General features: G+C 40.9%; 1 protein-coding gene across 3 annotated transcripts in view; it reads right to left on the minus strand.

The window, feature by feature from the left end:
• MRTFA (myocardin related transcription factor A) overlaps positions 1 to 26,029 on the minus strand; it is an 80,763-nt gene that overhangs the window by 33,361 nt on the left and 21,373 nt on the right. The window contains exon 1 of one of the 3 annotated variants that reach the window (XM_080393025.1): positions 16,866 to 21,838. The exons of 1 other annotated variant lie outside the window; for it this stretch is intronic. In XM_080393025.1, the coding sequence (XP_080249151.1) occupies positions 16,866 to 16,992 (127 nt within the window). In that variant the 5' untranslated portion in view covers positions 16,993 to 21,838. Of the gene's footprint in view, positions 1 to 16,865; positions 21,839 to 26,029 lie in introns of those variants that run through there. One more of the 3 variants, XM_080393023.1, reaches the window with a different exon arrangement.

The raw sequence follows: 26,029 nt of genomic DNA on the forward strand, positions 1-26,029 counted from the left end.
CTCATGTCTTCCCATTTACACATCTAGCAATGCATGTTAGCCCTTTTTGCCACTTGGCTCCTTATTTGCTAGGACCATCTAGTTGCCCTCCCATTTATCTTTTACCTCCCAGAGTCAGGGATTTTCAGTGAAAAACTCCCACCCACAAGCGTGGCTGGCATTTTTTGCTCCTTGGGGCATAACTCTGCCCCCACCTGTATTTATACATATTTTGCCCAACTGTCTCAGTTTGCCTAAATGATAATGATCTAAACCTTTTTTTTTTCATGTCATTATTTATGCCTCCACTAATCCTTGCTCCATCCACCTTGTTACCATCTTGCATTTGTCTCCACACCACACTGGGCTGATCGCAACTAGAAACGCTTTTCTGCTTTCTTTGATTGCAGTCGGTTCTTAATCTACTTAAGCAATACTTCATTAAATTCAAAGATACTTTTAAAGCCAAAATATACCAGACTACTAAGTTAAAGACATTAAAAAAGTCTATCACACCCAGACAAAACACCTAGAAACCAAATTTCACATATCTAAACAACAAAATCACATTTGAGCAGACCTGTTTTCACAAATTGAAAAGCTAAGTAGTGTGACTATATTGCTATTCCTATACCATCTAAAGTCTTTATCAATTTTTCCATAGATTTTTTTCCTGGAACTGATACCAGATTAGCCACTCTTTACTCACTCACCCTTTTTCAGTAGTGATGAGAAATGCTACTGGTCTTTCGCTCTTCTGAAGTCTCCCCGCTCTTCACAGATTTATTAGAAATCAGTCTCACCCAGTTACAGACTTCATCAAATGACTTAGAATTCCCTTCCTGACTTCAGCTTCCCTTATGAATTTTCTAAATATATCTTATTTCTATATCAGCTACCATCTACTACCCTTTTTCTCTACCCATTATACGCACCTTTTATTTTTAAACACTATGTCCCTTCACAGGAAGAAACTAGCAACTGTCAAGAGGACTAAACTGGAGAATAAGGAAAAGGTCATTTTCAGCATACTTTTAATAAGCACTAAATTATTTATGTACACTTATGTATGTATATGTATATACATACATATTAAGCACAAGTTATAATCAGCACATGATGCACTTTTCTCCCAGTATAGCTTATTTTTGTGGCAGAGTGGAGGGCAAAAAGGATTACTTCAGTTCACTCCTTGAATTCATTTTGGCTTAAACAAGTACTCGGAGTTCCCAATGCCATTTCATATATTTAGGAGATCACCTGTTTACGTGTGCAAGTGTGTGAATCCTATATATAGATTAACAGATGTCCCAAGTGCCAAACCATGGCTGCTGTACGTGGAGCTCAGCCAAAGGTCTAGAATGACCAGAGAAATTCAAAGTTACTTAAAGACAGCCTGGAGTGTAAGTCTTTCAATCATAAACCAACAATCTTCTGTTTCCTTTATCCCTGTACTTAATTTTTAGATTAATTTTCAAATTAAGAATAAATCAGGTCACATAAAGGACAGTATACATCTGATGGATGGAAAATAAGTTCCATACTGGTACCCTTCTACTCACCACTTTCATTCAACTCGTGACATGATCTATGCAACATTTTGTCTGATTTTCCCACTCGAATTTGGGCATTATTTATTTATTTCACAAGTATGAAAAATTTTGAGATAAAGTTTGAACGAGGTTTTTATATCTCTAATGAATTTTTCCAAGAATTAGTAAAACACTCCAGAGAAATCTGGAGCTGTTAAAGACAACTGCTGCCTGCAGTTTTAAAAGGAGGGGTGGAGAAGGATTGATGGGGGCGCGTGTACTAAGAAACAAGTAACATCCTGACACAGCTACTACCAACAGTTACACTGTTAGTGAAATACAGTAAGTCGTGACTTTTTTTTTGTTCATCTTACCATAAAACTGCCTTAATAGGGAACCCACAGGCATACTCTTAAGACTAGAGCTTATATCTGCCTACTCATTGCTGGTAGCAGCTCAGAGCAGTATATGCTTAATATACACAGGCTGCACCCATATGGACACTTTCAGCGTACTCACAACTCTAGTCGTAGTACAGGAGTGCATTAGTAGTAAGCAGTAGCAAGAATACATACTTACGATGAGCTAAGTTGGATTTTGCAGCTCATCATCTAAATCTGCAACGACATGCCTGCCCTTACACAAACATATCTGAAAACCCTTCTATTTCTAAACCACACTTTGCGTTTAATAGTGTGACTAGAACTACTACAGAAACTAGACTGCAGCCTCTGCATCTCAAAAGAAAAAAAATAAATCTCATCTTAGAGACTATGTCACGTATCAGGACAGGTTTATGACAAATTAAAAAAATATTCTGCATTTCCTGTTTTTTGAAAACTAGCGAAGGGAAGCACACAGCTCTGAACTGCCGCTTGTGGTGAGGCCCTGTGCCTGTTACATTGAATACAGACTTACTGCCAAAGGCAGTGTTTGCATTTCCAGAAAATCTTTTCTTCTAAGCCATCCCAAGTGATACTCAAGGTCACCCAACCAAGGTAATGATTAAGCACAGACATACGGTGGATTACAACAGAGACAGCACAAGCCGTGGTGCAGAACAGGAAGGGAAGAAGGCTGCTAAAGCCAAACTATACCCTATCAAGGAGCTGAGGGAGTCAGAACTCCCTGCTATTCAGGCCGAGATACCCATGCAAAAAGGGAGAGTGCAAGACATAAACTGCATATTAGCTAAGACAGGCTATATGTTTACAGATGTGATTTATCAATTTTGTGAATTCAGTGAAAGCAGTCTGCCTCATAGAAAAATTCATCCTTGCAAGCCAATCAATAACCCCTGTGATTAGAAAGAGCAACTACCGAAGAACAAGTGAAATTAGCCTAATTTTATTATCTAAGCTGAGGAAAGTGCTTAAGTGCTTACTTTTACTTAGCGTAAGTAAAAGCACTGAAAAGCAAACTGCACTTTCATGCTTATAAGGGTTCACAGTCATTTATTTGTATGCTGGTCAGCACCTCTGCACACCCCATTTGAAAGCCCTGTGCTACAGCACCCACTTAACTTACAAGAAAGCATTAATACAGCACGAGCTGGGATGGAAACCTGGCAGTCAGCTCATCAATGCCTCCACCTTTCAGTACCAATGAAGATTTTTTTAGGAGAATTTTCACTGGCCTAGCACCGAGTAGGGCTGACTGGGTTTACTTTGTAAGGGTCTGAGACCACAGCCTAAAGAAATTACACTATGCCACCATTTGCAGCTCACACGTATTTTTCAAATTTTCGGTGCAATGCGGAGAACACTGTTAGATTAAACCAAAAGCCTATATGCAACCAACTTAATTATAATACGCAACCATAAAAGATTACTTTGAAAAAATGGGCTGTTTGCTGAACAAAATCACCACAGCTGTTTGCGCAGAACTGGGGCCTCTAACTTGGAATATCACAGCCATGTAACTGCTGCTTTGAAGGGTGAAGCCATCTTTCCACTTGGTGAAGCCACCTTTCCACTCACCATTTGGCCAACAGCAGCCCTTCTAATTACACAGAGATATTTTTTTTCCTAGTTTCTGATTAAATAGTCACATGTGACCAGTAGCCAATGCCAAATTCAGCTTTGGAATATGCGGTACATCAGCCGTTTTCAGTGGAGGTTATAGCCGACATTTATCTGAATTCACTCCATCGGAGGTGGGGTGAGAAAACATTTCCTTCACACTGAAAATGGTCTCTGAGCATTTCTCAGCTCTGCCTACTTACAAAACAAATGCTGACTCACATTAACCCCTTCATGCTTCAATGGGAAACCAGATTAGATTATGGTTCACACACCAGCAAGAGCAGCATCTGCCAAGCTCCAGTTGCAACACCTTTCTGTACAGAAGCAGCAAAGGGCAGTTAATATTACCAAATTTTTTTGTAATGTCCACAAGAAGCCCTAAGAAAAATTAAGCTATGATAGCTTGTGATCAATAAAGTGAGTATGCAATGGTCAAATTAATTCTGAAAATAACTCAAGTTGCTGAGGTGGAAAACTTTTTTTTTTTCCCCCAGAGCTGCATTTTTCTGGCACTGTTGACAACACCCCCCACATCACACAGAATGTGCTGGAATGGGGGTTACCAACAAAGAAAAGCCAACTTTTCGGGCCTTTTTTAAAGGCAATTTTCTGAGCCTAACAGCATTTTAATCCACTAACTGCTGATGGGAAATACATGCTGGCTTTGCATTTAAGCAGACTGTGCAGTTAACAGAGAAGCATTTAAGTGAAGCAGACTGTAAATGACACTCAAACTGCAGGGATTATATGACAGTTTGCTACCCTGGGAAGGGGATGCCAAAAATTCATATCCCTCTGCAGGGTGAAGGAGAAGCAGCAAACAACACCATTGATCCTCACAATTTGGAAGCATCCACTGTTGCTGGGAACAACAGCCATAAGGTTCTATTCATCTCAATGCTTGTCAAAGAATAGCTTGGAGCAAGCCTGGGCAAAGGCACAGTTAAGCAGAAGTTTATTTCTTTACTATTTGAGACTATCTCACATTCCACTACCTCTTTTCTCTACTGCAGCAACAATGGCTGCTATTAAAATGCAGGCAGTTTCCTCAGCTCCTCCTTAGCAACCATACTAGTGAGAAAATGGAGTTTGGGAGGGTAAAGAATAGAAAGAAAATTCATTCTGGTCTCAAACTGTTACAAGAACCTTTCACACTAGAGGCAAAAGCTATTTATTTATATTCATGATGTGGTCTTCTCTTTGTGAGAAGTAGGATTGGGATCACTCTCCCTACACCCAAAGAGGAGGTCTGCGAACCAGACCCTGCACAGGAAACAAAACCAGGATCAGGAGTGGTTCCCTATTGCAGGTCACATTAATGATGAAAGCGGACTTCTTAGTATCGCTACAGATATCAGCATGTTCTGCCAGAATACACTTAGATGGACAGATGTCTCGTATCAGTTTGGAGAACACAGATTAACTCCTTACCCAACAGCGTTTGTCCAACAGAGACGATTGTAGGCACAAAGCCAAACAGGAGGTTTAACCAAGAAAGCCATGCAGCTGCATCAAAGGCAGATCTAGTATAGAGGGATCTGAAACTTTTTTTACGACCACCTTTTTTTTCTTATCCTCTTGATAAGCTTTTGGGAGCATTAAAAATTTGTACAGGTGAGAACAGGAGCACAATTCTGCCTGATGTAGACTTAAGACCACGGTCAAAAGATTCTTAAAAAGCAGAAGAGATCCTTCGCATCCAAAGCAACAACTTTCAAAATATTTTGCAGTAGATGTGCTAGTAATAACCCGAGGACGTAACATGAGTGTGACATAACACTAGGTGTCGGGTTTTTTCCCGTCGGGCACTTCAAAAAGCCTTCAGGCTCTCAAATGCCCACAAACTTTTAAAAGCAGCTGAAAAGCACAGAAAAAGGAGCAACTGGTCATTTAAGAACACAGAAGAGAAGGAAGAGAGACAATTAACTGACTCTCACCCTCAGGACTAGAAGGGCTTGCTTCTTGATAAAATCAAACTCTTCAAAGCTTCTACAGCTCAAAATGTTCTTGGGTCACACAAAATCACTGACAGGACATGCAGCTTACACATGCCTGCTGATACATTAGATGCATTGTCTATATGACCATGTTCCAGAAGAATAGAAACAAAAAAATACAGGCACAGGGCAATAGTCACTTTTTGCTGCAAGGATGCTGTTAGAAGAGAAATATGAAATAGGAATAATTTAAAAAAATGTTTTCAAAGGATGATGAAATACTTGCATGTATTATCTTTTAATGAGTCAGTGTTACGAGACATTAAATAGCTGCCTTAGTGGAGACAAACAAATACGGATTCTTTGATATAGTTAATTTAGCAGAATCAAAGATTCAAACCTACAGAAGAAACTAGTCCCCAAAGAATATGAAATCAGAAGCAAATACACAATGAAAAGCAAAAGAATCTATTTCCATCCCCACATTGCACCACAAGATAGCTGGCTCACACTGTGAGCACAGAACAACAAGCTACCTCAGCAGGTCATTTTTGAGGCTTCATAGCAAATTTGATACAATGTGGAAATCAAAGTAATGTTAATTTAAAACTGCATTTAGAAGATATAGCCACTGTTTACAGCAATTTTAATTTTGTTAGGACAGCATTACAAGACAAACAAAAGCAGTAGCATGGTCCAAGTATCATAACATAATGTGATCTAACCTCCACACAGGACAGAATAGTTACTGCCGTCAGTGGTTCCCAAAGGCGCAGTCAGCGTTGGTGTTCTGGGGTGGTAAAATTGCAGATACGAAAGGAAGAACCAGTTCATAGCCTTAGAAGTTTACAATCTCAGTTCTCAATATTGCACACAATTGAACATGTTTATTTCATGGGTGCTACATGACTAAATATATGCAAACTTGATTATTACTACAAAAGTTATGCTGAATTTTGCAGGGTTCTTTTAGCGTTTATTTAAAACAAAGACTAGCAGTTGGCATGCATTTTACAGCATTTGCCTTTACATTCTTCCTTCATGATTGAACTCCTGCCATTTTCATTAAACATGTAAAATTTAGGGGGGTTTAATGATATTTTAATCATTGTTACTTTCTAATGCAATGCCAGCTTTGACTTCTTTAATACTAACATTTTAAAATCAGATAAATGTATTACCATCAGTACATAAGTCTTTCTATTGAACACATAGAAGCTCACTCTTACCATAAAATCTTGGTACACCTAATAGTCCATTTCAGCACTTGGTGAAACTGTTAAAATAGGACTTTAAGAAATCAACCTGAAACATATGCAACTGATACATTTAGTAAGATATGCAACATGTAAAAATGTACAACAAGCTTATCAAGAAAAGCTTTCTTTTTCTTTGCTTTCTGTGCAGGGTAATGATTCTTATATAATCATTTTATCCCAGTAATACTGGTTAGGTGAAAACTAAGCATGTGAATAACTAGGCACATATCTGTATGTATGGAATCTGGCTACCATGCATGATTCAACAAGATGACCTGTAACAAAATACCTAGGTGAAAAGGTCTACCTGAAATTGAGACACCAGTATCATAAGACAGTAAATATCTGTAATCGGTGCTTGTTGATGCCATCTATATATCCATTGTTTCTATTTATAGCTGGAAGAGAAACCTTAAGGGGGGGGAAATCAGAGAGAATTTCCCAGTGCTCCGTCTAAACCTGAGTCACAGTCTACAGTGATTTTTGTTTCCATGAAACAATGAACAAGGAGGAACTAACACTGCCCTTAACCACCTTGCAAAGAAAAGAAGGCCCTAGAAAGAAATTCTCCCAGATAATTTAATGTGATGTGGCAGATGGGGACAAATGAAGGAAATAGAAGGAATGGGTAGATAGATCCTGACAATCAGATCTACAGCAGTCTACTAATGTTACAGTACAAAAGGAAAAAAAGTTTGAACCCTTTTCTTTTTTTTTTTTTTCTTGTAAAGATAGAGGCATCTCTGCCTACAAGAAGAAATTGCTCCAACCTTTTTGTTTCCCTTACAGATGAGACATGAGAGTTGTTTATATTTTTTCAGAAAAATTCTAGAAGAAAAAACATGTTTGAAGATATATCAGAATCTGAACAATTCTTCCCTTTATTTAAAAGTCTGGGTTCAAGGGATAATGCATTTTTGTGTGTTTTGAAGAAGAAGAAAATCCAGTCTTGAGACAGCGACAAGACACATCCATAAACCATGATGGATTAGACAAGTTTATAATACTAAAATTGATTAAGAAATCCTTTCATGCCTCTTTCAGCAATAACAGACATGGTCCAATACTTTCCTTCACTGCTCACCTCCCACTGTGCAATTTCTGCTACAGCATAGCTCTCCAGTGAACTATCAGCCTCTCAGATCAAGACCAAAAACTTTCTCAAACATTTCTACCAAGACTGTGATGCTGGCCCAATGATTCAACCTTCCTTCTGCCACAGGGCACCCTCTACAGATAGGAGTTACAAGCTCCCTTCGCAGAAATCATCTAATGCTCAAGACACCACAGAAGTTCTGTGGCAACAGCTGGGACGCTTTGACATATGAGCTGTGGTTTTGGGTTTTCTACTTAAACGTGGAATAATTCTGTATTTTCAAGACCATTTCAGACTCTCAATCACCTAAAAATGTTTGATTTACTGAAACAAAATGCAAATGAAAGCAAATGTGTTTTTCCACAAGCGATAGAAAAAAGGACTTAGAATTATGCAAATTTAAATACAAATCCAGCAGTTCTTTAGAAAAAGTAATTAACCAATATAGGAAACTCTGAAAGCTAGCCCTTACAATTTTAAATTAGCTAGCTTGAGCATCTCCCAGCTTCAATTGGTTGATTATGATGACAGTTACTTCACGGACATGGAACGAAAGTGGTTTTGCCCAACAAGCATATTACATGCAAAATAAAGAGTCAGAGCATTCCCTATCTGAGTAGCTTGCCTGTCACCAGCTTTTGTCCAAGCCCCAGCATCTTCTCTTAGCAGGAATTTCAGGTGGATGCTACAAGGAATTATCGTATTTCTTTAATTCATGGTAGTGAGAAACATCTTTGCTGATTTCTCAAAGACTGCAAAGAACACGTGTCATGATCATGGTTCACATACAGATTCTGGCCTTTGTACTGCAACAGTCTGACACCTTCTTTAATTCTGTTTCTACCTGTAAAACAGTTACAAGATTCAGCTATGGCCATCATATCCTTCTACATTAGAAAACAGTTCCTTCACAGCAGCCCAGTATAGAAGCTGATCCCCAGGTTTTGCAGTACACATAAAAAGTACATCGAATTCCCTAAAACTCTTTAAACTGTAATCATACAACATCTATCTACTACTTTTTACTTCCTTTCTCTTTGGATATTTACTTTCTTTTAAAAGTCTGGACTACAGATCTCCGGGACTGACTTTCTTGTTTTTTTCCACAAGGGAAGCATTGAAAACAAATCTGGCTATGAGGCTTAATGTGGTTCTTAAGTGCTATCATAGCTATAAATATCTAAATAATATAATTCTGTGTAACAGGTCATTCAGCAAACTAAAAAAACCCAGCAGATCAGAATGGCCTGCATGACCACTGACTTCAAACTGGTGGACAAATTCTGCAGATGTTTAAACCGTTACTGCTGGCTCAGTCCTCTACTGAAGGGCACAGAGGAGATGGCCGGCAGCAATAGGTACTCCCATACGCGTTACACGCAGCGGAAGATTCTCCCCGGCTGCTAAAAGAGGTGGGCTTTCACTAATATACTGAACAAAAGCAAGTGAAGGGCAGACACATTTCCTTTCTGTTGCTCCCTCCAGCAAAGGGGCAGGGGAGATAGCTACGTGGTGACAGTGTTTGCAGCCACTGTAGTTAGATTTATGGTCACATGTCAGTCCCGAAGATACAATCCTCCTTCTAAACTGCCTGCAGTCAATGTGACAGCTATTATTAGCAGCAGTAAAACAGCCTCTCAGTGAGGTACAAAGGTACTACTAGTTTAGCATCTACTACATTCACTTCTGAGAAGGGAGAATTTGACATCAGAGCATGGAAAAGGTGTGAGCTGCAAGCAGGCTTAGAAGGACTTTCACATATAATACAGAAAGAGGCATGAAAGCTTAGGAAAGTGAAAGTGAAGAAAAAGAGCATGAAAAGAGCATCAGAAAGAGCATTCACTAAAACAAGAAAGAAAATCCACAACTGTTTGCAGGGACAGGTTACATGCTGCCCGTAATACTGACCAAATTACACAAAGGGAGCTTATACATCCTGGCTTCCAGCACTGCTGCGTTGCAGAGACAAGTACCCGCAGAACATAGCTACTGCCACATTCAGTTCCTACAAAACCCACAGCTACAGCCTCCATGCATTTAATACTACAGAAACGTAGAAACATGAAGCTGGGGAAACTTCACACAGAGAAAGTCGAAAGTGGATATCTTTCTTCTGTCATCCAGAGCATCGCTCAGATCTGCCCCCAACAATCCAGCTGAGCAGCAAAATGTCCATGCCCTGACAAGTGTTTCAGTGAGGATGGTTACCAAAAAGATGTTAAATGTGTCAGCTCGTAGGGTGCAGCAGAGATATCACAGGAAATACCCTCAGAATGATGACAGGCCCATGAGCTGCCTTTGGGGATGGAGACCACAGAACAAGGTTTTCATAAACATGACTGCAACAGATGATCCCTGTCACTATCATGGAGGAAAATGCATTATGGGCACTTCTGTTGAAAACTTTCAAATACCTATTTTTTTACCAAAATATTTTCTTTATAAGACTATTAAAATGAGATTCTTCAGCAAGCCTGGATTTCACCAATTTCTATTGACAGTAACATTTTCACTGTCAATTTTGGAAGGAATCCATGTCCCAAAGCAATATATCCTCTTCCTTATTATTGACCTTTCACATTTCTTAGATTCATCAGGCTAAGGCTAACTTTAGATGGCAGAACTGCAGAATGGAAAGTTCAAATCTTTGTTTTCTTGGAAGAAGGCTAACTATATTATATGCACAATAAACTTTGACAGTAGGTCACCTGCACAGTTCTTCTACCCATCTCACTCAACACCAGGGAAAAGCCTGAATACACTGATGAGCAAAAAACCATTTTGTAGTTCTTATTAATAATCACCATATTGCCATATACTTCAGCTACTGCACGTCTGCTCTTAGTTTGGAAGGATATCAGGTTAGTGAATTTTGCATACGGGCAGGGAAAAACATTGTATCTACTTCCACTAGCCCAAGTAAAAGAAAAAGAACCACTAGTTCTGCTCCGTGTTAAAGCCGTTCAAGCAGATCATGCGTCAAGTTAGAGGCCTCCTGTAAGAAAATGGAACACAATTTGCCCCATAGGCACACTGCATGTTTTCATTTGATAAACTTAAGCTATGTCAGGAGCCATATCCCATTTTCTACCATCGGCTGCAGAGGTTCTTGCCAAGAAATGTGCTGCTTTAACATTTTGGATCAAAATTTATTGATGCAGCAGGTGACACGATCAGTAATTCAATGCTGAGAAAAGACTGAATAGATGTGAGTGGGGGCACGAAAGGAAAGATCTAAGCAGGCACTTATTTTTGGTATAGATATTCATTAAGTAGTTGATCAATGACTTGCAGGTGTGACAGAATGCTGAAAAATCTGAGGTGACTAGTGACAGGTCTTATAGATGATAAAAGTACCGAGATAAGATTTACTCAGGCAGCCTGATGTGGATCCAAAACCACAAGCAGAAACAGCAACTGTCACTGACCCTTATCTTCTTTGGGCAGGAAAGTCACAGTGACATCTGTCTGGCAAGGACTGTGAACAAGCATGTTAACTGCAGAAGTTGTTTCTGGATGCAAAACAGGCAATCTGGGCTTAAGTATCATAGTTCTATTTTCAAAAAAGCATCTGCTTTGCAACAGCTCCTAGGAGCATCAGTCAGTTGCTGTTTACAAGTATAAATACAGATATTTTCTTAAAAAAATAAACAACAGATAATTGTCAAATAACAATTCCAAAGCCACACAAGTTTTTTCAAGCTTTATTAACATGCTTCCCAGTTGCTGGGATTATCGAAACCCCAGCATCACTGCCATTGAACACGAAGCTCAGTTCAACTGTGAAGAAAATTCAGTTGACAGGGCAGGAAAGTACTTACTGCAAATTTTACTTGGTATCATTACTAGTTCAAAGCATTTTCTGCATAAATGCTACTGACAGCTGTACTCATCGCACCACACCCAGTTTCTATTCTTTTTGTTTTCTGCATGTGTTGAGTCCTTCTGTCTCCTTGCTCTTACAGGTCCAAATCTACAACTCTTCCCTTTTAATATTACTTTGTGCTAAAGCAAGTATTATAGTAGCCGTTTTCTGACAAATGAAGTAGATCGCAGTGTGGTAAACAAGCTAGCCTCTGTCCCTTTCCTCCTCCTCCTCCTCCTCCCCTTCCCAGCATGAAAATAGCTAAGGCTAAAGCAACAGCTGGGGATCATTACACTGACAGGAATAGTTCAGTAAACTCCAAGAGGGGAGAACATGTCATATCCAAAAAAGCAAAAACACATTAGGGCAGCAAGACTGAAAAAATATGTGAATTCAACTCCAGGGATAATGCTACAACTCTCCTTCCACTGGTAAGGTCTCACATAAAAACCCTGGTCATTCAGTGTTAACCCCTTCCCTAAGCTTCCCATGCGTGTCATAGAGTTAACAAATACCCTGAAACACCTTTAGTCTTCAGAGTGACATAACCACAGAATGCTCAGGGTTAGAAGGGACCTCTGGAGATTGTATCTCCAGATGTCCAGCCCCCCTGCTAAAGCAAATTCTCCTACAGCAGGTTGCACAGAATCATGCCCAGGCAGGTTTTGTGTATCTCCAGAGAAGGAGACTTCACAACCCCTCTGGGCTGCCTGTTCCAGTGCTCTGTCACCCTCAAAATAAAGACGTTTTCTTCATATTCAGATGGAACTTTCTGTGTTTCAGTTTGTGCCCAATGCCCCTTCTCCTGTCACTGGACACTACTGAAAAGAACCTGGTCCCATCCTCTTGACACTCACCCTTAAGGTATTTGGAGACATTTGTAAGATCCCCTCTCAGTCTTCTCCAGGCTAAGCAGGCCCAGCTCTCCCAGCCTGTCCTCATCAGGGAGATGCTGCAGTCCCCTCATCATCTTTGTCGCCCTCCACTGGACCCCCTCCAGTAGTTCCCCGTCTCTCTTGAACTGGGGAGCCCGGAGCTGGACACGGCACTCCAGATGCGGCCTCACCAGGGCAGAGCAGAGGGGGAAGATCACCTCCCTCGACCTGCTGGCCACACTCCTCATGCACCCCGGGATCCCACTGGTCTTCTTGGCCACACGGGCACACTGCTGGCTCATGGGCAACTTGCTGTCCACCAAGACTCCCAGGTCTTTCTCCATGGAGCTGCCTTCCAGCAGGTCAACCCCCAGCCTGTGCTGGTGCGTGGGGTTATTCCTCTCAAGGTGCAGGACCTTACAGTTGCCTTTGTTGAACTTCATGAGGTTTCTCTCCACTCAACTCTCCAGCCTGTCCATGTCTCGCTGCAAGGTAGTGCAGCCTTCTGGTGTATTGACCAGTTCTCCCAGTTTTGTATCATTGGCAAATTTGCTAAGAGTACACTATGTCCCTTCACCGAGGTCATTGATTTGTAAGTTGAACAAGACTGGACCCAGTACTGACCCCTGGCAGCCAAATGAGGCATGCTGGGAATTAAGCAAAAATAACTTTGAATTGCTATCTTACTGCCAACTTTGAGCCACCTCACATTAATATATCATTATCTTACCTTCACTGCACCGCCTACCTTTTAAGCATAGTCACAGCCGCTGTGCCAACATTTGCAAAGGCTGGTTGCAGCACAAGGTTACAGGGAGTCTAACTGCATACATCTGGTGTGCCTCTGGATTTGCCACAAGAAATGCCAGCAGATTAGCTCCTCATAGGTTCAACATATCTTCTATGTTTTTCTGTGTCAGAGCACTATTTGCCTAAATAATTCTGAATTGTGGGATGTATCTGGCCATAATTCAGAGAAGCGCCTGTTATACTTTATGACTGGTTTCTGATGTTCCTTACCCAGGCATTTGCATGAGGCATTGCTTTGACATCTCCTCAGCATCTTCAGGTCCACTCTGAACTAGGAAGACACAAGATCAACCTTTACAGAAAAAAGTCACCCTGCATTCCTGTGAGCTGCCTCAGATGCAGGGGCTGCCCTCTCACTGGGGACCTCCTCGGTATGGAGAGCTTCCAAGCCCACAAGTGCAGGTTCTCCTGCCCTCTGCCAGCTGAGGCACAGCCACCCGCCAGCTTTGCCTTCAGGTGCCCAGAGGTGTTATATGACAATAAGGTCTACATTACTCATGAAGAAAGCCATATGTTAACAAGCATTTGCACGACTCCTGATCTCTTCAAAGTACTGAACAGATATTAATAGTTTAATCAAAGGCTAAGCTAACTCAAATTACCTCACATTTGCTGCAGACCAAGTATGTGCACACAGTTACCGCAGATCAGATGGCATGCAGAAACTTGTTCATGTGTCTGGGCCCTGAGACACAAATCTTGGAAAAAGACAGGTGAGTTTCACTGTCAGCCCCCAAGTCACATTGAACATTTTTGAAGGGAGGACTTGCCAAAAAAAGTTTTAGTTTAAGAGCAATGAATGAAAGACATTGCACAGAGGTGGAAAAGTTGGAATTTACTTTTGGAAGTGCTTAATTCTAAGCTAGACTCACATGAAAGTTAACTGGGTTTTGAGTAGCTTTCTGCCATTCCCTCTTCATATCTTGCATGAGGGGCTACCATACTGTTGTGTTAACTGGTCTAGGAACTGCAAACTGGGCTCTGGTATTTGAAAACTAAATCATTCCAAGGCATTCTTGAACAGAAAACATGTTTATGGATTCCTGAATTCTAGGAATTTTACACATAACAGCCCCAACACATACTTTGAAAAATATACAAGCATATATTGACTCCCTCATGTCAAATCCATTTCTGTGTGGAAAGGACCGCCAGTTCCCAAACTTCAATGTTAAGTCCCAATTCAAAAAAATAAATAAATCAAATCTAGGAGACCATCTGTTTTCCAGAGACAAGGAAAGAAGATTAAGTCTATTCCAGACAGCTGGTTCTCATGAGATTCATTAAAAGCACAGGTATGAGTATTGTCAGCATAACGCAGACATGCCTGGCTTTATTGAAAAGAGAAAGCAGAGTGGCACCCATCCACTGGTGTGTGGTAAAGAACGAGAAATGTATGAATTTTCTGTCCTAGGCAATAACAAAATTAAACTGTCCCATTTTTGGAGGGACCAAAACTAAGGTGCAATAGTTGTTACAGTTTCAGCTCAGTGCTAATTCTGGACTTCCAAAGCTTCCATAATGGTTTACATGTGAGTGCATCTGCTTCTTCCCTGCCTGTAAGATTTGGCTCTGCAAATTACAGTACATGCTACAGCATAAATACAACAGGCATCCCAAGACCGCAAGAGACTTGAATGGAGCAGCAGCAAAGCTAAAAGGTTATTCTTTTCTCTTCTGATATGAAAGAAGCTGGCAGCATCTATTTCTCTTCCTTACCCTGCGTTTGGCAGCTGGTAGAAAGCAGCTTTCCTCATCACATATGATATTAGAGTATCATGAATTAGACACGGGGTAGGCTGATGATACTGCTAGACTTTGCAGAGTCAACAGCTTTTTCAATAATCAGAATTATACAAGAATTCAATTACCTTACTTCTTCTTCTACCTGAGACAGCAACAAACATTTTTATATTGATTAAATTGCATTTCCCTCATTCTACATGTTACCCACTGTACAGCTTGTGATACTTAGTGAGTGGATGGAAGATGTACCCTAGCACATCCAAATGCAGACTGCTCACCTTCTGTGAATATCAGTGCTTTGCAAATACAAGACAGCTGCCAGTTCTACCTTTTTTGATTTTGGGTTGTCTTTTCCCTCTAAAGACTGACATGGTGTAGTTCTTTGCCTCCAGAGCAGACAAAGTAATCTGGGAATGCTGCCTATACTAACGGATTTATTACTCCCACACTTGAATTTGAGGACTGTGACTTCAGTTTTCTTTTCCTTTTCCCTATTTGTTCGACATAGAGTATCCCAATAAAAACAAGCAACAAAAATAGTAGTATTTTAAAAATCTAACAAAAAGCTAATTCTTGATATATGTTAAGGAGTCTTGGTAGGGAGAATGACAATAGGGTGCAGAAACTTCGCAGGTTTTTTGGCAGCCTAGAGCTGCACGAGAGAAAAATCCTCTATTTGCAAAAACTAAAATCATCTTCCACACATTGGCTTTCTATTGTATCTGGCTTTTTATCCTCAGCTCCTACCACCCTTTACTTTTCTGTCCAAAATGTCACTGAAAATCATTTTCCACTCCTCTCAGATCACGTTACTCACTCCTGAAATCAGTCATCACCTTATTTCTGAGGCCACTGTGCTCAAGAACTTTGTTCACTCCTGCAAGTTCCTATTAAAATTTCACCTGTAGCTAGACAAATCCAGTATTTCTGATAAAAAGTAAAGCTTGTTATGTTTGCCATTGGCATTTTATATTCTGCCATTCTTCCCTGCAATCTTTTCCCAGTTCCTGTTTGTTGCTATTTATTATGCTGCACACTATGAATGGATCACTATCTTTTTTCATCTTCTCAATCTTTTTCAATCCCTCCAGATCTTCTTTCCTCATAGATATCACTCCATGAAATCTGACCTCTACCTATCTACATAATCTTTCAGAATTGTCAAACCCCTACCTATTAAGAAAAAAAAAATATCACATATACTAGCAGGAGAATACCTGCAAATCATGTGAATTATCTAAAACAGAACCACATTTAGATACACACACCTCTCTCCTTTCACAACTCTCCAAACAACATACTGAAGCTTAAAACATGATACTATCTGCTTCAAGGCAGAGTTGCCACTCCAGAACAAGCCTTTACACTTTTAATAAAACAACCTTAAAACATTGCTCACAAGAGCCCTATAGATACAGAGGAGAGCAAGAAATTTAAACTCTGAAATTAAAACTTCCAAATGCAAGTAAAATTGTCCCATGGTCCACGCACTGCAAGTTACTACACAGTGAGCTCCAGCCCTGTTCTGTGAAATGCTTATGAGCGCCCTCAGGGACAACAGGTCACAGGAGTCAGTGGGAAACCCAAAATCTGGACTACTGCCCAGAAAAGAAAAAGCAGGCAGATTCAATATGCAAGGGGGGAAAAAAAAAAAAAAAAAAGAAAAAACAAGAAAAAACAGAAAAGCCAACCCACAAACCAATTATACAGTGCCTACAACAAAGAAAGCAGAGCCTGCTAACCTTCTCGTAAGCTGTGATATGAATCCTGATACGTGCTTGAACAGCTCTTCCCTTGCTTTGACACAGTCTCTGCAAGCGGCACAATCCCAACATACGCAGGCTGGAGTGTCTTGGCTTTATCCAACATATTAGAGGAAATCCCTGGACCTGAAGGCCGATTCTATAACACAGGAGGCGTCCCAGGCTGGTGGAAAGGGTGCTTAATCCTCACGAGAGACCCAGACGCAATCCCTTGCTACCAGGTTTCGGTCACTGCACCAAGCAGTAGAATGGAAAAAAAATAAATTAGTTTACTGCTAGATTCCAAGGCTGTGCTTGCATAGGAACAGAGAGCTACTCGAGGCACAGACAAATCCTGACAGCCAACATCTAAAGACTAGAATCAGCAAGGCTTTTGGCAAAAACTTTTCTTCCTACAATCTCAAAGCTCAGACAGAAGCTTCTCTGTTTCAGCAAGTAGCTATAAGCATTCGGGATCCCAGCGTGGCAGAGTGGCACTTATCAACAGATGCGTGGACTTCTTCGTGGGGCCACTTGCAGTAACAGCCAACCTCATTCACCCAAAATAGTGAACAGTTGGTTTCTCTACTCACAGTACGGACACCTGCCAGACAGGCAATATCATGTGATTGAGCACTGCCCTCTCCCACTGCACCTCCTGACTGTAAGCATTCCACACGCACAGCTAGGAAAGCACCACCACTCCGGCTGCAGAAGCCACGCTGTCTCTTCGCACTTCCTGTTTAAACTATTAAATATATAATTTTAGTTGCAGAGAAAGCTAAACTGATGATCTGGGAAACAGTGTTCTTATATGCATTTGCTCTGAGAACACGTACAGGTGACAGAAGGCTACTTTGTACAAGCACGCATTCTCACCTCTTCTTCCCTTAAATCTTTCTCCCAACCCAGGAGAGACACCTACCTGAAAATAATCAGCAGCCCACAAACAATAACCCTCTACTGCAAGCACTAAAACTTCAGAATCTCTGCTTGTATGGAGGTACTCACCTCATTTGGAGCTTATTTAATGTGCATCATGAACAGATGCCATGTGGTTGGCAAACTTTGGTTATACATACTGCCTAGCGTGGTACTGAATTGGAAGTGGCCAGGGAAAAGCACACTCCATCCGAGCGACAGCCAGGAGGTACTCTCACCAATACAGCTGGTGGCTATGTTGATTTTTAATCTCCCTAAGCGTGCATCGTAAAAGGTGCAATGAAGTCTGAGGGGGAAAAAAGACAACAAAAAAAGAAGAGTTGTCCAATGAATATGTATACCTAAAAAATGTATTCTAGTATCTTTCCAGGAAAAAAAATAATAAAGATGGACAGTAATCTATGTCATCCTACAAGTCTGAAGAACAGAGATTACAAAAATAAAAAGGTGAATACTCTAAACACTATGGGAACAGTCTCCATTTCATATTCTGCCCCCTGCATCCTGTCCCCAGTCAAGACAACTTCTCATCTCCAAATAGTTTGAGAGGCATCCAAGCCATTTTATAAAGCAAGGCCAGAATAACAACCACAAGTGAAAAAAGTCTCTAATAATGAAGCTAATATCTAAGAAAATTGGTGTTCAACCAAATTTAAAAAGCATGACTAACTCTACCATAAGCTGCAAAACTAACATATTTTTAAGTTACAAACTAAAAACTAATACACAGATTTTTACATTTTTACTAAATAATGATGCTAGGTGGCATCACTGACATTTCTGAGTACCTTCAACAGTACTCTTCTTACTTTGAAATATTTAACCTTCACTCAGGAAAGAATCCAAACTCACGTTCCTGTGGGTAACAAAATATCTTTGGTGATATTATAAAGCTCCATAATTGCATTAATCCTAAATTACTACTGTATACTCAATACAAACTCCCATCTTAAATTTAGGATTTGTAAAAGTCAGGTACAGGTTCAGTTTCATAATGAACTTTGGCCAATAAGGTCAAATTACTGCATAAATAGATGAGCCTGCTTTTGCAGCCATAACGCTGCAAAGAGCTGCCTCGGGAAGCTGACCTGGCAGACCACAAGAGTGCTAAAGCCAGATTGACGGAGAAGAGAAAGAAACACCCTGTTCAGATCTCCCCTTTCCGCTGCAACACAGAACTGCCTATTGAATCAGGCCTGATACTCTGTGCAGATAGGTCCCGTAATTACTGTAATAACAAAAGAACAACCATCCTGTGCCAGACTGACTCCTACTTTTTTCTGGCAAGTAATACACCATTTGGATGGTGGAGATGACAAGATTCAGCTACAGAGGTCAAAGACTGCTGTTACTTTGTCAGCCAGGGTCTGAGCTAGCAGCTCACCACAGTGCATGAAGCCTGGGAAGTGTGAGCCAGTTGCCTTATCCAGCTGACTCACCAACACCCAGGTATTGCCAAAACAGTCCTAAGACGTTGCCCGAGTTCTGATGAAGAAAACTTTAAGAACTGGAAGGCCAGAGGCATCAAGTAGCTCATAATACACGAAATATATTGCTAGTATTGGCAATCTGATGATATAACCAATCCTCTGCTGTTTTAATTGACAACTCCAACTTGATGAAGACTTGATCCTCTCAATGTATTATTACAGAGGTGCAGATATGTATGCAGACATACCTTCCTTTCTTTCTTCCTGTGTAGAAAACAGCTTGGAAAGAAAAACACCTGATTGGCTCAAGGGTACGTAGATAAATCTTTTCTTTGCTGAGCAGGATAGTCTAAAATTTTGTCCTACAGGTTATGTAGCGTTCTGAAAGAAGGATCAATTAACCAAAACAGAATAAGATGGGACAGAACACTCCAAGAAGGACTTGAGTAGTGTCCTCCATGCTGTAAGAAGACAAACTCTGAGGGGTCCAAGTTGGACAATATCTTCAACGCAAGAGCAAGCGCTTGTGGGGTACCTCCTTGCAAAACACAGACTCTGATAGATGAGCAAAGACCAAGAGCAACCTGTCTTGTATGAAATACTGACACTACTGCCAGATTTTGATGAGCATCAAAAACTTAAATAAAAGTTGAATTTGTTTCATTGTATCCTGATGTACTGATAAGAGATCTGAAAGTCTGATCAACGCTCACATGGACAGAAATATCAATGCACTGTAAGTACAAGTAAGGCCTGATGAGTAACTTTGACAGTTTCTTTGGAAATCAGTAGGACAGATGAGAAGATCTGTTTCACGGCAGAGGTAGGATTTTCAACAACAGTTTCAGTTGCTTAACCACTCCAGAAAAGTAGGATCAACCCACACCAATGCATGTCCAGCATTCAGTGTCCTGCACAACTTTTACCCTGGAACTGGCAGCAGTGCTGCTGGTAGCACTAAGATCACCCTTACCAACAGGACCTAAGTATTTGCCACAGATTTGTGGTTTGGAAAACATCAGGCCAATTTTTGATAATCCGTCTATGAGGCATCTATTGAGCCTTACATGATTTGACTTTCAAGTGTGAAATGAGATACAGACTGTGGGGAATGTATTCTTCCTCAAGATGCTGCATTATAATTTACACCCTCATACAAAAATAAAAAGAATCATCAGGCGCGCATATGGCTTGCACAGATACTGCTGCTAGTTCTAAGGCCTGGTGGGCACAGAATGCACTACTTGTATTTAAATGTCAGTTATCATTACTTACTATTTTGAATTAATTTGAATGAATTCATTAACTTTCTCTTCTTTTATTTTTCTATCCTCAAAAGTCAAGACAGAACATAAGCAGTAACTTTTTCAAATTCCCGTTCTGTGCTAGAAGAGAAATGTGGAAAAGTGAACCACCTCCAGGTTAAGTTCTAACCCTGCTGTAGATATTTGACCTTTAAATTCCAGGAGCACACAAAAATTTGCCTGTGCAAGGTTAGCATCAGAACTGCAAGGTGCTATAGCTTAAAGCTTACTACCACCAGAAAGATCACTCCCGGTTCACCATCTCCTGCCCTTCCCTTAGCCATGCACTGTCTTAGCTTCCTTAATACCAGTTCTAACAATCTATCTGGTATCTTAACGAGCCAATTCAACCTACTAAACACCACCACCAACAGGTGGGATGAGCATCACAGCTGATGGCTGGTGAACACAACTGGGAAGGGAGAGAGGGGCTACACCAGTCCTGACATAGGCTTGACCTAGGATCAGCTCAGCTGTAAGACAAAACTGCATCATTAGTTTTATCCCCCAAAATTAATGTATTCTTTAAATTCAAATTAATAAGAAGATGGAAAATGGGCTTACAACCCCCTCATACCAACTTAAAATGTGCATTCTTTTCCTCCTTTCATCTCCAGTCCTCCCTGCAGCTCAGTGCAGGTTCTCTGTCTTCCCTCCCCCAGTAGTAATGTTCTCAGACAACACCATGCCTGCAAGGATCTGCATGCACAGAATTTAGCAATGAAATAGAAACAACGTACTGCTAAAAACTGGAAACACCTGCAATATGTGCTCATTCAGGCAACATGAGAAAGATCTCAGTCAAGGTCTAAGCCAGCTGAACCCTCAGGAAGAAGTATGAGCCCACTAGATTTAAAGATCTGTCTCTGATATTTCTAGCAAGCAAACAAATGCTGGAAAAATGAGAGAATGCTGCACCTACAGCACTGTAAAGCTTTGATGTCTTATGACTCTATTTATTTTATACTTCAAAACAAATACAGACTTCATACTGATGCTTGTGTCACTTTTCTTCTCAGCTAAGGATCACATTTATGTAATCTGAGTTTGCTTTGGATATTCCCAGGATCCTGCCTCCCACCAACAGTGACCTTCAGGAAGAGGTAGAAACACCAAGCTGGGAGCACTGCACGTTCTTGCTTCTCCAGTTCTCAGGAAGAGCCTGAAGTTTACATACTCATCTTTTCAACTAGCTGGTGACAGAAAACTCCTAGACATGACAGGTAGCCAAAGGTAAGCCACCATGCAGATGTGAAAAATGGCAACAGCAGCAGGCATGCCTGGGAACCTGGACCTTTCTGTAGCTTTTGAACAGCTCTTCAGTCCCTCAACCCACTCTGGGATATACCACCACCCCCACTTTTGGCAAGTTGGCTGTCATTGAGCTGTAAATACTGTGAGTTGAAAGCGTAAAAATAGCTGCAGCACAGGCTGGAAAACCTATCAGATGATGTCAAGGCGTGTTTTGAGCCCTCCCCTCCCCCCCCCCCCCCCACTTCCTTTCCTATGTCACTTTCTCATTACCTCACTGTCTCTAATTCTGAAAGTGCTTCTCTCTGCATCTTTCAGCTGCCAAAGTGAACTTCACACAGCAGCTACAGCCAAATCAACCCCCAGCACCTATATAAACTCTGCCACCCACCCCATTCCTTGGGATTCAGCCAAGATGTCGGTTTGTCTTTCCCTTAAAACACACATATGAAATCCACAATCCCTATCTGTAAACCACAGGATGGAGAAGAATCGGTCCAGCCCAAGGAGTGCAATGCTGATCTCCATTTGATTAACTCGATAGGTAAGCAGTTTCCAACCATCAAGTCAACATTGTAAGTGAGCTGTGGAGAGAGCAGCAGCGATGCTCCATCCCACTCCCCCTAACACCCAGTTACTCAGCCCTGCCTCTCTCCCAGGCTCTGTACACCTCAGGAGGAAGGAGAGGCAGGAGGAGGAAGCTGAAACCTTTGCTCTTCCCACCTCCCCCCTCCCCAAACCAAGAACTCACTTGGTCAATAGTGCTAACCAAAGGTCATCTGCAAAGAGACTATGGCAGTATTGCTACAAGGGCAGAAAAGAGGGGAAGGAGAGAGAGGGGAAGGGAAACAGAGATGTTGGTTCCCCTATGGTCCATGCCTCTCCTCCTCCCTCCCTCCAGGATCTGTTGTACTGAGGAATCTGGGGGTGATAAAGAGAAGGAAATGGTCCAGAACTCTATCCTACTCTAGATCATACCAAACCAAAAGCATTATGCAGCACATGCTCCTAATATTACTCCATAGGAGTGTTACACCCGCTCAGAACTTGTCATCTACACAGCCAAAGAAAACAGTGCCATTTTTAAAGACAAGTTGGTTACATTCACTTTTGGTTTTTTTTTGTTGTTGTTGTTTTGTTTGGGGGTGGGGGTGTTGAGCTGGATTTTCTTTTGAAAACCACTGGCAACAGTTTTGTCAATGCTGCCCTCTAGAAAGCTGCACATACATTCTTTGACTGCAAAATTGTGTTACCTACATAGAGATTCCTATCCAAGAGAAGAAATGCAACTACCAGGTACATTTCTCTGGCTAATGTAGCGGAAGGACTCTGTCCACAAAAGAAAACTTGACAGTAGAGGGCAGGAGGAAAGCAGAGAGATGAAGAGAAGGACATTTTATGGCTAGTTCCCAAACAACCGCAGTCCACTGTGCATATGAGACCAACAAAAACAAGCAAGTAAATTAAAAACACATACCCAAACACATTTTCTTTGTTATTTTTACCATTTTGGTTGATGAATTCTGGTTAGATGCAAACACTGCCACATACCTCTTTATAATTCAAAGTACCATCCCCTGCTGAGCCCCCAGAACTGGTTGGATGAATGCTCTCACTCTGAGTGCAAAGTTAGAAAGATTAGCTCAAATTACCTTTGCTAAGCCAAAGAGCTTCACAGCGAGAGCTCACACATCAAGTGCAGCATCTCAAATGTGGGGTGGGTACCTCCAGTGGAGGGACTTAACTGAGAGTTGCTCCAGCTGGAATTGCAACAGAATTCCCATATATTCCTTTAGTTCAACTATTACCCATCTTGATCTAAAATAATCACTTAAGACCGAAAGAAGTAAGAGTAACAGTTCCCTGCTCTTACCTAAGAGCAATAGTTTACCCATTAAAAGAGTCAAAGCTTCAAGGCAGACACAGTCACACAAGATTCAACAAAGTTAAAATTGTTCCTGTCTGCCTTCCCACCTACAGTTAGGTCTGCTAATTCATCCACATGCATCCCAAATAACTTTAACCCCTCCAGGGGTAAGCAGATGTGCTCACACACATGCAGATGTATATTTCCCCACTACCAACACTGGACACAGGCAGGAACATCCAGAGATCGCAGGAAGACTGACATGTAAGTATATATTGTGCCCAGTGAAGAACACTGAGCACAAGAGACCTGACTTTTTCAAAACATTTCCTCTTGCAGATATTCCAGACTTTAATTTAAACCACTATGAACAGGTGAAAACAGCAAAATCCAAAACATTTGGTTTTGCTCTTGAAAGCAGGAAAAAAGAGGAAGTTCTGGCTGTCAGGCCAAAGGGAGTAAGCAGGACAGAGCAGAAAAGGAGGCAATTTGTTTTAAAACAGCAATTTTGTTCTAGGAAGAAATAAGTAGGAAAGGACAGGAGAAAGATACCCTTCCTCTCATGTTAAGGCATGTGTAAGAGTTTGAGAAGTTATGTCACTAATTCCTGTGTGATTGTTGAGCAGATGATATCCTGCCCTTCTCCCTCCCACATCCTTTTGGCTTCTGGCAATAAAAGGTTTCTTCTCTATTAAACCCTCTTGCTGCACAAAGTGTCTGCCTGCAAACACTTGGAAAGCACAGTCTATTTTTAAACTACCTAAGCAAGAGAGGGAACAGCCAGGCTGCACTCGATGTTCATGCACTGCTTGTGAAAGGATTAGCAAACCTTTATTTTATTCTCAGTTTATACTAGTGGCCACTAGGTAAACCCTCACTACAGAATTGTGACTTCTGCCCAGAAAGCTAGCACTCTTTCTCCAAACTCATCAGTTACATAGGCAATAACAACACTGTCAAGGCTTAATATGACAATTAACCTGATACAGAACTGCCATCCCAAAATCTAGATTTTTATTAAAATGTCTATTTACCCTTTACGGTTGCAGATGACTGCTTCCCAACTTGAAACAACTATGCACTAATGGAGGTATAATTCTAAAAAGACCATGCCATTCATTTAATACGTTAGTAGTCAATGTTAATCATTTTAGATGTGGGGTTTTTTTGACTACTAACTTTTTTTCTGAAAATGGTTCAAGTGCTTTGTCACAGCCAAGTACTAGTGGAGGTTTGTATGAGATAAAGTAGGAGATGAAGTTTTGTGATACTTCTAAGCCAGTTCTGTTGTTAGCTGCCACTGAAAGTGGTGGTCTCCTTTTCCATTGCCATGGATGCTCATCTCATGGTAGAAAACAGCTATTGTCAGGATTATTTGAGACAGGAAATAATTTTGCCCTTAGAACATAAAATTAACTTCTTGCATTCCCAAAGAACAATAAATCACTTCCAATGTCAAATGTTCAAACTCCTCCTTTAGTGCCAAGACTCAGCTATTCCCTGGATAGATGCCAATCCCAAGCTTTCATGGCGGCTTCAACAACTGAATTTATGTTTCCAATACAAAAATGTACAGCACATTCAAGTTTTAATCTTTAGTTACAACATAAAATAAGCCTGAGATAACGTCAAGGCACGCAAACCATTTAATCTCATGGAATGGATGGCACTGATCCTGGAAAGGGCCACCAGGGTCTAATACGGACGCATCCCCCCTCCACACGTGCAAATACTCCAGACCTTAGGTGCAACATAAAGCATGATTCTCAAGAGGGAGACAGTGCGAGACTGGATTTGGGATAGTTTTCACCTGCGTGACACCAAATTATTCAGCTTTTGATTAGCAGGAAAAATATCCTTGCTATGCTGTGGAAGGAGTCCTTTAATGCCTTCATACAATTCACTTGCCTCATGGGATTCACTTGCCTATCACTTCAAGAAGATGCAGTTTTGACAGTACTACCATTCCCTCTCCATAGACTATATTTTTAAGTAAATCATATTCTGCATTGACCAAAGCAAAGGTTTGTTTACCCTTGAAGTTGTTCAAGGCTATAACAGAAGACAGACTCTTGGATGAAACATACGACTTCTCCCAGTTCATACATCATTTGTACCTCTCCCCAATGATTTCGTCATAATAGTCACAGGTACCAGACCAAAACATAGTACTTTCTCCAAACAATGTGAATTGCCCTAAAATATTCATGCAGTTCATGATAAATCCCATTTTCCAAGTATTTGAAAAGAACCATGTCTGAATGGGAAAAAAAACTCACAAAAACCCCATGAGGCTCAAGCAAGAAGCAGTAATTTTGCACAGACAGAGCCATAAAGACAAGAGCTCCCTTCAGTGAAAACCAGAGTGAG

The sequence above is a fragment of the Falco punctatus genome (genome assembly GCF_963210335.1).
Source record: "Falco punctatus genome assembly, chromosome: 6".
Classification (NCBI taxonomy): domain Eukaryota; kingdom Metazoa; phylum Chordata; class Aves; order Falconiformes; family Falconidae; genus Falco; species Falco punctatus.